The 13,586-nt window shown below is 41.3% G+C and overlaps 1 protein-coding gene across 5 annotated transcripts in view; it reads left to right on the plus strand.

Moving 5' to 3' along the window:
- Positions 1-13,586, plus strand: part of COL14A1 (collagen type XIV alpha 1 chain) — a 211,852-nt gene that overhangs the window by 82,780 nt on the left and 115,486 nt on the right. For 4 of the 5 annotated variants that reach the window (XM_058698926.1, XM_058698929.1, XM_058698925.1 and 1 more), the window contains exons 19-21: positions 1,516-1,667; positions 7,691-7,820; positions 11,309-11,431. In XM_058698926.1, the coding sequence (XP_058554909.1) occupies positions 1,516-1,667; positions 7,691-7,820; positions 11,309-11,431 (405 nt within the window). The remainder of the gene's footprint in view (positions 1-1,515; positions 1,668-7,690; positions 7,821-11,308; positions 11,432-13,586) is intronic. The other variant, XM_058698928.1, reaches the window with a different exon arrangement.

Below are 13,586 nucleotides of genomic sequence, written 5' to 3' on the forward strand. Positions count from 1 at the left end.
CCCTTCTCTTGATGTCAGTGACTTGTATTTCTGTCTGTTGAGAATCACTCACATCATGGCCTCCTTGCATTTCTGTGAGTAGCAGAGACCTGGCTGGTCTAATGGGCTTCCTACCTCTGCTGTTTTCTCCTTCAGCTTAACTTTCCCCCTGCCTTTATAATACACCTTTCAACTAGCTGTCAAAGTCAACTAAGTAAAACACAAGTTCAGTTATACCATTTATTTCCCTACCTAAAACCCTTCAGTGGCTCTCCATTGCCCATTCATTCATTCACGGGTTCATTCATGTTCCAGTTAATCTTTATTGAGCCCTTCTTTATCACAGTGCCCCACAGTCTCTTTCCATAACATCCAAGATCCTTCTGCTTTTCTTCTTGGACTCTACCATATTTTTCAAGCTCTCCCATTTCCTGCTGCCATCCAGAACGTCTAGCCCTCTGAAGGTGAGACCCTGTCTCCCATTCCCACTGCCTGATACCCTCCCCCAATTTTTCCTGCTACCTGTCCTGCCTCTTCTGTGACATTTTTAATATTTTTGTCAAGTGTTAATCACTGTGTATCCTAAGGCCTAACATGATCTGACATACAAGAAAAGCTCAATGAATGTTTACGGGAAAAGCTCAATGAATAAGCTGGATGAATAAATGAATGAATGAAGAGAAGAAAGAGTCACTGGAGCTGGATAGAATGACAGGAAGTCAGATGGGATAAATGAGGGAGCCGGCATCTTGGGAGATGAGAAAGAATGTGTCAGAGAGCACAGGTGAAGGAGTTGGGTCAGATATCAGAGAATGGATAATGTCCACGTGGGCTGAGTGGATAGAGGCAGCCATGGTGAGAGATGCATGCTTTGAGTGATGAGCGTTGAAATAGAAATGGGGGAACAGGGGAATAGGATGTATGTTGGATGGCGAATCGTACACTGAGGCTGACCATGTCTGCCCCCCCCCATTTCTGCTTCTCCAGTGGAATGGTGAGAGGGCATGCCGCCCTGTAGGCTTCCCTAGTCTAAGGGTTTCTCCCCTGTTCCCTTTACTGGCTATATACAGAGCTGATAGTTTTGAGGGGTCCATAGTCTCACCTTGTAAGCATCTTTCAAACTAATTTCTCTTTTTTTTTAACGTTTATTTATTTTTGAGAGAGAGAGAGACAGAGCATGAGCAGGGGAGGGGCAGAGAGAGAAAGAGAGAGAGAATCTGAGGCAGGGTCCAGGCTCTGAGCTATCAGCACAGAGCCCAATATGGGGCTCAAACTCATGAACTGCAAGATCATGACCTGAGCCAAAGTCAGATACTTAACTGAGCCACCCGGGTGCTCCCAAACTCATTTCTATTTGCTAACAGGAAGTATGATGGCCCCCCATTAACCACTAAAGCTGAGTTGTTCTTCATATGGCTCTACATTAGAGAAATACATTCAGTGATATTTGTTGCTATGCCCACCAATGGTCTCTGGAGCTCATTTTTGAATATGATGAGTTAAAAGTTCTTTAATCCTTGGTTGTGCTTATTCCAGTTTTCCGGACAGGAATCAGAAACCTGGTTGTAGATGATGAAACCACTTCTAGCCTGCGGGTAAAATGGGACATTTCAGACAGCAGTGTGCAGCAGTTCAGGGTGACCTACCTGACTGCTCAAGGGGACCACGCGGAAGAAGTGGTAGGAACGGTCTGTATTCAAACAGCTGGCTGGAAACCGCACAATTTCCCGATTAACAGACCTAACAAGGCTATTTCCAGAGATCAGTGCAAGCTTTTCTGCTCATTTATTTCTTGGTGACTCTACCGTCTCCAGAAACTAATGTTTTCTGTTAATCCAAACTTTACTGGTTTCTTGATGACCTTTCCATCTCTGAAACTTGATCCACATGCAACCTACTTCAAACAGATAAAGCTTCTGAACCTCGTTTCCTGTGCTGCTTCTGTGGCCTTGATGGCTCGTTAGAGCACCGAAGCTGAGTCCATTGCACACTTGTCTCTATGTATAAATATGGTTCACCCTTGAACAACACGGGCTTGAACTGCACAGACCCACTTACGTGTGGATTTTTTTGATAAATACAGTACTGTGTGTGTATTTTCTCTTCTTTCTGATTTTCTTAAAAAATTTTTTTTCAGTTTATTTATTTTCAGAGAGAGTGCGTGCGTGCATGTACAGGTGTGCACGAGTGAGCTGGGGGTGGGGGGCGTTGTGGTGCAGAGAGACAGGGGCAGAGAGAATCCCAAGCAGACTCTAAAGTGTCAGTGCTAGCCGATGCAGGGATTGAATTCCTTGTGATTTTCTTAATAACATTTTATTTTCTCTAGCGTACTTTATAGCAAGAATACAGTATGTATGCATATGTAATATATATATATAACATACATATATATATATATAACATACGTACATATATAACATATGTATGTGTTAATTATTTATGTTATTGATAAGGCTTCTGGTTAACAGAAGGCTATTGGTAGTTATGTTTTGGGGGAATCAAAGGTTATACATGGATTTTGGACTGTGCAGAAGAGTCTCCAGCCATAACGCCCATGTTCAAGATCAACCATATATAATAAACAAACAAATAAATAAATAAACTTTATATATACATTTAATATATATATTTAATTAAATATATATATATATATTTTTTTTAACTCCTGCTCTTAGGAATATGATTACAAGTTTCTAAGCAAAACATGCATGAAAGGTCATCTCAATGTGGTTGAAATGTTCCTAATAAAATAGCTTCCATTAACACATATTTGCATTTTTCACTGACATCAACTCATTTTGTTTTTTTTTAAATTTTTTTTTTTCAACGTTTTTTAATTTATTTTTGGGACAGAGAGAGACAGAGCATGAACGGGGGAGGGGCAGAGAGAGAGGGAGACACAGAATCGGAAACAGGCTCCAGGCTCCAGGCTCCGAGCCATCAGCCCAGAGCCTGACGCGGGGCTCGAACTCACGGACCGCGAGATCGTGACCTGGCTGAAGTCGGACGCTTAACCGACTGCGCCACCCAGGCGCCCCGACATCAACTCATTTTGAACAGCTTTATAGTAATTTCTAACTTATTCTTAAATATGAATATCTCCCTTAGGGGATTTGGATTTTTATATGCTGAGTTTTCTTTGTTTCATCTAATTTGTTTCTCTGTATTAGAAATCTGGGTACACTTTTAGTCATGGCCTTCCTGTATTTTCTTTATTTATATATATTTTATTTATTTTTGAGAGAGAGAGAGAGAGAGAGAGAGCAAGTGAGCATGAGTGGGGGAAGGGCAGAGAGAGAGGGAACAGAATTCAAAGCAGGCTCCAGACTCTGACCTGTCAGCACAGAGCCCCACCTGGCGCTTGAACTCATGAACCATGAGATTGTGACCTGAGCTGAAGTCAGAGTCTTAACTGAATGAGCCACCCACGCGACCCCTGTATTTTCTTAATTTATACCATATCATTCTTTTTACTCAAGAACCTGAAAATTGTTTCCTAGACATGCTTCCTATCAGACCAGATAACTCCAATTTTCATTGAAATGAGTTTTTTCTTTTTCATCATGGAATATGCTTTAGTTAGCCTCATTACTTGCATTTCTTGCCCTCTGGTGCATTATTTGAAACACTCTAGGAAAGGTGTCTCCAAATTCATTATTGCTCAAGAATAACATTATTGTCCTTTCTTCCTCCTCCTTACTTATAAAGCCTTTGATGGAAAATTATTTATGTGATTACATAAACAATTAGTTGAGCCCAAATTCTCTCAGCAAAGTACTTAATTTCAGGTTGATAGAGGAATTACTACAGAACACAGTGATAACCCTGAGAATAGAAACATCCAGTGTGAATAGCCAGAAGGTCCATGAAATTGGTCTGGGAGGACCTTTAGAAAGTTAATGGACACTTAAAATAAATTGTGTTATAAATTTGCTCAGATCATACATTTCAAATGACCCATGATTGAAAAATTCAAAATAAAATTGTACCTAACAATGGGAACTAAGGACATAATTTAGATGTTTTATTTTCCCTGTCACTGTCCCATATTTCAATTTAGTTCCTAAAAATGAGATCCTTAAAAACTTCCCAGAATAAAAGTTTTATTTTTTATTTTTTGTTTCTACTCTTTCCAAGAAACACATTAAACATCTTGCTAAATTATTCTTGCTAATTTGGAAAGAGTAACAATTTAATCTCATGAATGCACTTGTAAGCTATGCAAGGTAAAATAATAATAATATTTAGTTTGGGTTGTCTCTAGATAATTTTCCCTTTGCTAGTTTCTTTCATTTCACACTGTTTATTTTGAAACACTTGGACACCTACATGCAGGGAAAAAAAAAAGATCAAAAGTCTGACACCCATGTGCCCCAGTTAAGCAAACCCTTCATAAAAATGAAAAATATTGATAAATTTGGTGGTGATTATTTACTGCATAGAAATGTTTTTGCTAAACAGAAGAAAGTACTGTAGAATTCTTTAAATATCATGCCCCCTTCCAGTCAAATTGGATTTGTGCACACTTAATTTACAAGCATATTTTCAGGGACCCAGTTGAGGATTAATTGAGAATTTATATCTCAGTGTTTTAGGAACTGTTACTTCTACATAAGTGTATTATTATTGGAGACAGAAAGTGTGTGCATCTAGATTTAGATTATAAAACAAAAGTAAGGCAGACAGCTACAGATCTCTATCAAAATCCAAGGGCCTTGAACTCCTACCAAATGAATATCTTGAAATAATAATGCATGTCAGGGAAAAGAAGATAGCCAAAGCCCATTATAAAAGTGAGAAAGGAGATATGTCCAGATGAGAGAATGCCTCTTATCATCTTTCCAAATTTTCCTTAACTATAAAAGCTAATTAGATTTGTTTTAGGAAATGATGGATCAAATGAGAGAATGGTTGGTGTATATAACATTTGTAAAGCAAAGTAAAGCTTCAGTACATGCAAAACAAGAAGAATTCAACTTATTTTTCCAGTTGAGTAAGTGAAGTATTAATATATTTTCTCCGCACAATCCAATCTACCAAGTCTTTCCAATGAAAAGATTTTGAACTATTAGAAAGTAAAGCTACCCGTCCAGTATTTCGTAAGGATTGACTTCTAACTCTGCTCTGAAATACAGAGGAGTGGCAATGACTTTGCCCTGAGTTTGTTGTCAGGGTCTGGAAGTCTCACATTTCTTTATTTGTGAAAGGCTGATCAGGATTTCAGACTTTTCTAGAGCCCACATGTCAGCATCCATAACCATGACCTGAGTTCTGAGTTGCAAGAAATGTTCCAGAACACGTATGCTCAGAGTGTGGCTCTGTCTCCTATAAGACAAGTTTAGTTCTTAAAATTAAGCTTTTAGAAACATTTACAGCAACTTGGCATTGTGCAGCATCCAATAACATAATCATTTTTTTTCTAGCAATTTTGTTTTATTGTATTTTATAAAAATATTAGTCTTCAATACTTTGGAATTAAAACAGCAACACCAACACTACCTAGTTCTCTACTGCAGATAGAATGAGAATCACTATTTAGACACAGAACTTTATAACATGGGACCACAATGAGATGCAGGGAACCCTATTTCTACTGATGGGATCCAGGCTGCTCTGACAGCTTTGGGCAATATGGAGCCAGACATGAAGTTCCATTTCTAAAATAAAAAACTTAAAACGTGAAAGTTCACGGGTTAGATTTGCATCTCATTTAACCATAAGCATCTTTTACAGAATTGTTTTATAAACAAAACCACCATCTGCGATGATCTATGGCATCTGTTTTTAGTAAGAGCCCATCTTTACCCTGCTTTGTGCAAACAAGCAGAAGCCAGGTAGAAGGAACTTTGCATTCCCAAAAGGAGATTTACATTTTATTCTTGGAACTGAGTGTCATTAGGGTAAAAAGGTTCAAGCGGTATAGCCACACTGAACAGAGTGCAGCCTTTAAAGCAAGGCTCAGACCAGATATCCAGGATTTCCATATGGCTTCTTTGCTCACAAGCTGTGGGCCTCAGTTTCCCCATATGTAAAATTAATGTAATGTTCCTCCTTACCTGAAAGGGTTGTGGTGAAGAGTAAGTGACTTACTGTATTAAAATTTTTAGGGTAGCACCTGGTGCATAATAATTGCTAGGTAAATGATGGCTGTTACTATAAACCATAGCAACTATTTCCTGGCAAGCTGAGGGATTCCTCCGAAATGGCCCTACCACTTTTCAGAATTCCACAGTCTAGATGTGATAGGTTCCAAGCCCATGTATTTCTCAGCTTGAGTGATGATGACCTTATTGAAGGAGTATCAACATGGGTGGTTTGCTAAACAGACAGCCTGGACCAAATGCCCGGCTCTGTACTCCGAAGGAGTTACATTTACAAGCAGTGCCCTGAAAGAAGCTACATTGACAGTGTAATGCAAGTCAGGGCAACCACTGTTCTTCCTTTACCTGTCTTTAATGCCCTGGTTATCGAATTTATTATAAAGCAGAGCTCTTTTTAAAAAACCTCCCTCCCAGGTCCACATCAACACGCCCCCTAGTGTGTTTCAATGTCCCTTTCATATAAGGAGTAAAATCATACTATTTCAATGTAAATCACCTGATTCAGACTTCCTTTTTAACAATATCGTTTAGAAAATTGCTTCTAGAGCTTAGCAGTATCTTAGCAACAGCTGCTTCTGGGTTCAACTCGAGGCTTCCGAGGGCTTATTCCATGATTTATAGGTCTCTTCCCTGATCCAGAAGTAGACAGCACAGCCCTTTGCCTGCTGGCATTTTATCCAGCCCTTGAATCAAAAAGCATCTCCAGCTGTCCCAGTCTTGTGACTCCTTTAAACGCATTTGAGTCAGTGCTTAGATCTTACTTAGCATTTTTCCAGCCATGATTAAATTCCTTAAATGCCCCAGAGGTGTGCCAGCATCTGACTGCTGAAGCAGAGGCAGAAAGTTTTGTGGTTTTAACATTGAGAACATGTGGCTTCCCTAGTCCATATGTTCTTTGAGGGATGACAGAATTTGCACCGTGGAGCCACATGGCACATTATGCCATGGTGTGGACCTCACCACTGCATTTCAGTTTGTGCAGCCTTGAGAGGTAGAGTGATGGTGATTTTAGACTGAGGAAGACCTCTCCTTTCAAAAAAAAAAAAAAAAAAACTAAGCTGCCACATTTTTTAGTGGTAGTGGTAAATCTGTTTCTCTCTGGAAAACTTGGATTTAATCTGTGGTTAATCTGTCGTTCTTGGCTGGCTTGCAGTCTTTTCTAAGATGCTGGGAGTAGATTATCTCTGAAAGGATAAAGAACGGAAGGCTGAATTTTCAAGAGGATACTTAAGTAGAATAAAAAGTCATAAGCAGACTGTGTTAGAGAATGGACACTCCTAAGCTATAAACACCCGTTTTCCAAAGCAATGATTATTCTCACTCCTGAATACTTTGCAAAAGCTGAAAAGCTGTGAGCAGACTATTCCTCAGAACCTACACGCTTCAAAGTTAAACCTGCATTAGAGGTTCAAAGCTGAGGGCTGCTGTGAGGGGAATTTCAGGGAGAGATGATTTTGCATGGATGCCTATTTTTCTGTCCTATTTCACTGTCCAAGCGCATCGCCTTGCTTCTGATGATTTCAAGTCCCCCGTAGTAGTCCTGCTCCATTGGTTGACCAACAGGAACAAAGGTCTTAATTAAGACCATCCTCCTTTGCTTTTCCGTTCAGGTGATGGTGGCTGGAAGCCAGAACAATCTCCTTCTGAAGCCTCTGCTTCCCAATACCGAGTACAAAGTCACGGTGACTCCCATCTATGATGATGGAGAAGGCGTCAGTGTCTCTGCCCCTGGAAAAACCTGTGAGTGAAGCTTTCTCCCTGTGTATACTAGCTGGCCAATTAATTGAAAATGCTCACCCCCTGCAATGTGCCTTGAAAGCCACGGTGTAGTGTAGTGAGAAGGGCAAAAGAGATCGGGAGACGGGAAATCTGTGTCTGAATCCAGGGAAGCTGTGTGGCTTTGAACAAGGTGAACTAGCTGCTCTGGGCTTACGTTTTCTTCTGCATAAAAGCTAAGACTTAAGAAAAAACTATGTCTTCCTCAGCAGCATCTGATTCATCACAAGTCCTGCTGATTACCCAAAATGTGTTCTGCAGACCAGCCCTCTTTGTCTTCGTCTGTCTGCTCCGCCCTGATCTACGCCTCACTCTCCGTCACTAAAATGAGTGCACCAGCCTCCTCGGGAGACTTCCTGCTGACACTCTTGAATCCTCTATTCTCCTCCCTGCAGCCCAAGAAGCTTCTGAAAATATAAATGATCTCGTGTCAGGCCTGTTTCAAGTCTCCCAGTGGCTTCCTACTGTGCTCAGGATAAAACCCAACATCCCTCCCATAGCCCTACAAGGCCCTCTAAGACCTGGACCCTGCCGATTTCCTTAATCTCACCCGCTAACAGGTGCCCCAGCCATCCTTCCTTTCCTGCTCTTCACATTTAAGCTTGTCCCTGTCTTAGGACTGATGTACTCGCTGTTCCTTCCATATGGAATATCCTTCCTAGATATTTGCCTTTCTGGCTTTTTCTTGTCATTTTGGCTGCAGCTCAAAGCCGCCTCCTCAGACTTTGCCAACCACTCCATGCAAAATAGCTCCCAATCTCTGTGCTATCAACCTGTTTTTTGGTTGTTGTGTTATTGTTGTTGTTGTTGTCTTATCATGTTACGGCACTAATTACCATCTGATATTTTCTTATGTACTCATGTATTTGTTCATTGTCTGTCTCCCTTCCTTGGAGAGCAGCATCACGAGAGCCCAGGACCTCATCCGTACTGTTTGCCTCTCCATGCAAAGCTCCTCCGGTACTGTGTGGCACAGAGGGGGCACCACTCAATGTTTGTTTGGGGCGAATTGGCCCTGATGATCAAGCGAGGAACACGCACCAAGGAGCAAACGCTTGGTCAAAGCACCACAGTCTTTACCGTGCGGTTATCTGTACTTGCATGAACCACCTCAGAACCTAGTGGCTTAGAGTGGGAGCTATTTTATTATATTGCATGATTTTATAGGTCAGGAAATTAGGCAGGGCTTGTTGGGAGATTCTTCTGCCCCACAGGGTATGGATTAAGGTCACCTGGCAAGTGGGTTGGTCTAGGGCGTCCAAGACAACTTTACCCACATATCTGGCATGTTGGTGGGGACGCCTGGAAGGCTGGACTCAGCTGATCCTGTCTCTCTCCATGTCGGGTCGGAGCCTCTCCATGCGCTCTTTCCAGCGGGATAGTCGTACTTCGGACATGAATACTTGTTTCGAAGACAAGAGTTCCAGGAGGTGGAAAGCGGAAACTGTCAGGACACTTAAGGGCTATGCTTGAAACTGGAATGGTGTCATTTCTGCTATAGTCTGTTGGGTGAGGGGGTCATAGAACCCACCCAGATTTAAAGGGAGGGCCATAGCCTCCACCGCTCAATGCGAGGAGGGTTAAAAACCTGCACCCATCTTTCGTCTACCACAATTACCAGACAGTCATGTGCGATTAGGAATAGAATGGTGGCAAGGGCTGAATGAATTCTGTACCTGGGCACTTAAGTGTGGAATTTTCAAGTAAGTGTACACGTCATTAAATTTCCGTAGCTGCAGCCCCAAGTCCTGACTCTGCTCTGCTGAGAAAGTGGGTATTATTTCCTTAGTTAACAGTGCTGGCACCTCTCCCTCTTCCTGGTGCCCATGCTGTGAGTGCCCCCACCCAGACTCCCACCAAACTTGCACATTTTGTTACAGATCATCCAGAGTATTAGGAGCCCTGGGAGCTGCTACAGTTATTTCCTCTGGGGTCATGTGGAAGGAGGGAGGAAAAGGGGGGGAAGAGCAGAGCAGTGGGAGAAGACTGAGCCTTTCTTCCACTCTTACCAGGACGCTGGCATCTTGATCTTGACTTGATCTGCACGTTCATACTTTGAGCATATTTTGGTATTTTGCTGCTACACAAATATTTGGGAACCAAAGACTTAAACAGCAATTAAAGAAGAAAGTCAAGTAGTAGGTAGTATGGAGCACCTATACCGTATGCTTTTGTTTGTCTCAAATCCGGGTTATTAGGAGAAAAAGAAAAAGCAAGCAAGAATGTTTTATTTTTATTTAGTTTTTTAAACACTTTTTTTAAAGTTCCTTTATTTAGAGAGAGAGAGAGAGAGTGGGAGAAAGAGAGAGAGCAAGAGCAGGGAAGGGGCAGGGAGGGAGAATCCCAAGCAGGCTCCCCACGGAGCCTGATGTGGGGTCACAGGAACCGCGAGATCATGACCTGAGCTGAAATCAAAAGTCAGACGCTTAACTGGCTGAGCCACCCAGGTGCCCCAAGAATGGTTTCAAATAAGCATAGTGAATTCTGCTCTGCTGAGTTGGTTTGGGATTGTTTTTAACTGTCTAATGTTCCATAAAGTTACCATAAACCCTGTCGCTGTGGGGAGAGGTAGGAAAGGGAGGAAAGGGGATGATGGGGAGGCCAAGGGGCTCCATCTAACTACTGCTGACCTGGGCTTAAAGATCTCCTTTTAACTTTCACATGTTAGAAATTAGCATAATATGTAAAAGGCTTCCATGATAAACAAATATATATATACACTTACACAAAACCCATTTAAAGACTTTTACTCTAGAAATATGACTTAAATCTCATTGCAGAGATACCACCACATGTAACAAAATCTATGTAGTAACATTACTTTGAAGTGTTAGTGGATGGTCTCTTTATTTTAAACAGTGGTCAGCACAACTACATTCTATCAACAATAACAAAAGTGGTAATGATAATATATATCAGTATGCACAATGGTTTACAAAGGTTCTCTATATAAATGGCTTAATGTTGTGATAGAAAATAGGTGAACAATAATATAAAATTTCAAACAATATAGGCAACATGAAGATGAAAGAAAGAAAAAATTACCAGAATCTAACCTCCTAGAATTCCCATCGGTACCATGGTGTGAACCCCCTCGATATTGCTGTACAAATATACTTTGATAGTGGAACATGGTGTATAGACAGAAATTTTTGATCAACACGATTCAATCCAGCTTTACTCAAAATAAGCTAAAGAAAAAGGAACCGGAACAACCGTGAATGGACAACTGATCTTCAGATGAATGTGTTTCACCAGAAGAGCAGTAATTTCCTGTACATTCCATTTTTAAAACAACCATAGACTCTCCAAAGATTCTCACTGTGTGTTATAATGCATTTTTACTTGTAAATACTTTAACGTTATGGGAAGATAGCTTAGATTTTGTTAACAGCGTAGTTTGTAAAACTAGAAACCACACCAAATCACTGTTTTTCCTTTTCTCTGCTCAGTGCCACCCTCTGGTCCCCAAAACTTCCGGGTATCAGAAGAATGGTATAACAGATTGCGCATTACATGGGATCCCCCGTCTTCCCCCGCAAAGGGCTATAGGATTGTCTACAAGCCTGTTAGTGGTAAGTAATGCTTTTAAAAAAAATATTGTTACCATGATTAGACATCTAAAATGGTTTCTTTTAAAAAAAATTTTTTTTAACATTTATTTAAACAGAGAGAGAGACAGAGCATGAGTGGGGGAGGGGCAGAGAGAGAGAGGGAATCGCAGAATCCGAAGCAGGCTCCAATCTCTGAGCTGTCAGCACAGAGCCCAAGGTGGGGCTCGAACTCAGGAGCAGTGAGGTCATGACCTGAGCGGAAGTCGGACGCTTAACCGACTGAGCCATCCAGGTGCCCCTAAAATGGTTTCTTTGTTTTAAAGTTTATTATTTATTTTGAGAGAAAAGAAAGTGAGAGCACACATATGAAGAGGGAAGGGGCAGAGAGAAAGAAAGAATCCCAAGCAGTCTCTGTGCTGTCAGTGCAAAGCCCTACATGGGGCTTGACCTCACAGATTGCAAGATCCTGACCTGAGCCTAAATCAAAAGTCAGATGCTTACCTGACTGAGCCCCTCAGGTGCACCTAAAATCGATTTTTAAGATGTTATTTTTGTTTTGTTTTTCCATCTATCTTTGATTTCATCTTTAGTTTTGAGAAGTGGGAAGAGTCCCACCTTTTATGAAAAAACCTTTTTTTCCTTGTATGATCATTGTTAGGATAGATATTATCAGAACGTTAAAGTTATGACCCCACCTAAAAAATGACTGGGACCCGAAAAACAAATAATCCAGTGAAGAAATGGGCAGAAGACATGAATAGACACTTCTCTAAAGAAGACATCCAGATGGCCAACAGGCACATGAAAAGATGCTCAACGTCACTCCACATCGGGGAAATACAAATCAAAACCATGCTCAGATATCATCTCATACCAGTCAGAGTGGCTAAAATGAACAAATCAGTAGACTATAGATGCTGGAGAGGATGTGGAGAAATGGGAACCCTCTTGCACTGTTGGTGGGAATGCAAACTGGTGCAGCCACTCTGGAAAACAGTGTGGAGGTTCCTCAAAAAATTAAAAATAGACCTACCCTATGACCCAGCAGTAGCACTGCTAGGAATTTACCGAAGGGATACAGGAGTGCTGATGCATAGGGGCACTTGTACCCCAATGTTTATAGCAGCACTCTCAACAATAGCCAAATTATGGAAAGAGCCTAAATGTCCATCAGCTGATGAATGGATAAAGAAATTGTGGTTTATATACCCAATGGAGTACTACATGGCAATGAGAAAGAACGAAATATGGCCTTTTGTAGCAACGTGGATGGAACTGGAGAGTGTGATGCTAAGTGAAATAAGTCATACAGAGAAAGACAGATACCATATGTTTTCACTCTTATGTGGATCCTGAGAAACTTAACAGAAGTCCATGGGGGGAGGGGGAAGAAAAAAAAAAGAAAAAAAAAGAGGTTAGAGAGGGAGAGAGCCAAAGCATAAGAGACTCTTAAAAACTGAGAACAAACTGAGGGTAGATGGGGGGGTGGGAGGGAGGGGAGGGTGGGTGATGGGTATTGAGGAGGGCACCTTTTGGGATGAGCACTGGGTGTTGTATGGAAACCAATTTGACAATAAATTTCATATTAAAAAAACAAAACAAAACAAAACAAAATGACTGGGCATGTTTATGAGCAGAATACATACTTGTTATGCACCTAACCTAGGCACATCCCAGACAAGGAACCAGCTGAAGGAAACCTTGACTTGGTAGGAGTAGGAAGCTTCCGTGGCTCAGTGGTTATATAAACCCTAAACGCTTAGAATCTCTAATTTCTAATTCCTCCTCTACCTCTTACTTCTTCGATTAGTAGGAAAAGGTTGACTTACCAACTTCTTAGTCTCTTCATTTTGGAAGCTGTGTTGGGGTATAAAATTCCTCAAAGCCCTGAGGTCATGGTAGTAAAAGGCTTTTCCATTAGCCCCTTAGCCGCCTTGATGAGGAGATCCCTCCCTCCTTACCTGCCACATCTTTACATCCTGAAAACAGGAAAATGGTGCAAACGGGGGCGGTTGTACCCTGGATCCACACGTCTGTGGAGATGAGGCCATGAATGACTTCACCTGTTACGGTATCAGCGCCCGACACTTAGCACTTCTGTGAAGTTTAAACAGGAGACTAAATATAGATACTAGAGGGATTTTGTCCATTTTCTGGACCTGGGCCTTCATACTCT

Source organism: Neofelis nebulosa, chromosome 14 (genome assembly GCF_028018385.1).
Source record: "Neofelis nebulosa isolate mNeoNeb1 chromosome 14, mNeoNeb1.pri, whole genome shotgun sequence".
Taxonomy (NCBI): domain Eukaryota; kingdom Metazoa; phylum Chordata; class Mammalia; order Carnivora; family Felidae; genus Neofelis; species Neofelis nebulosa.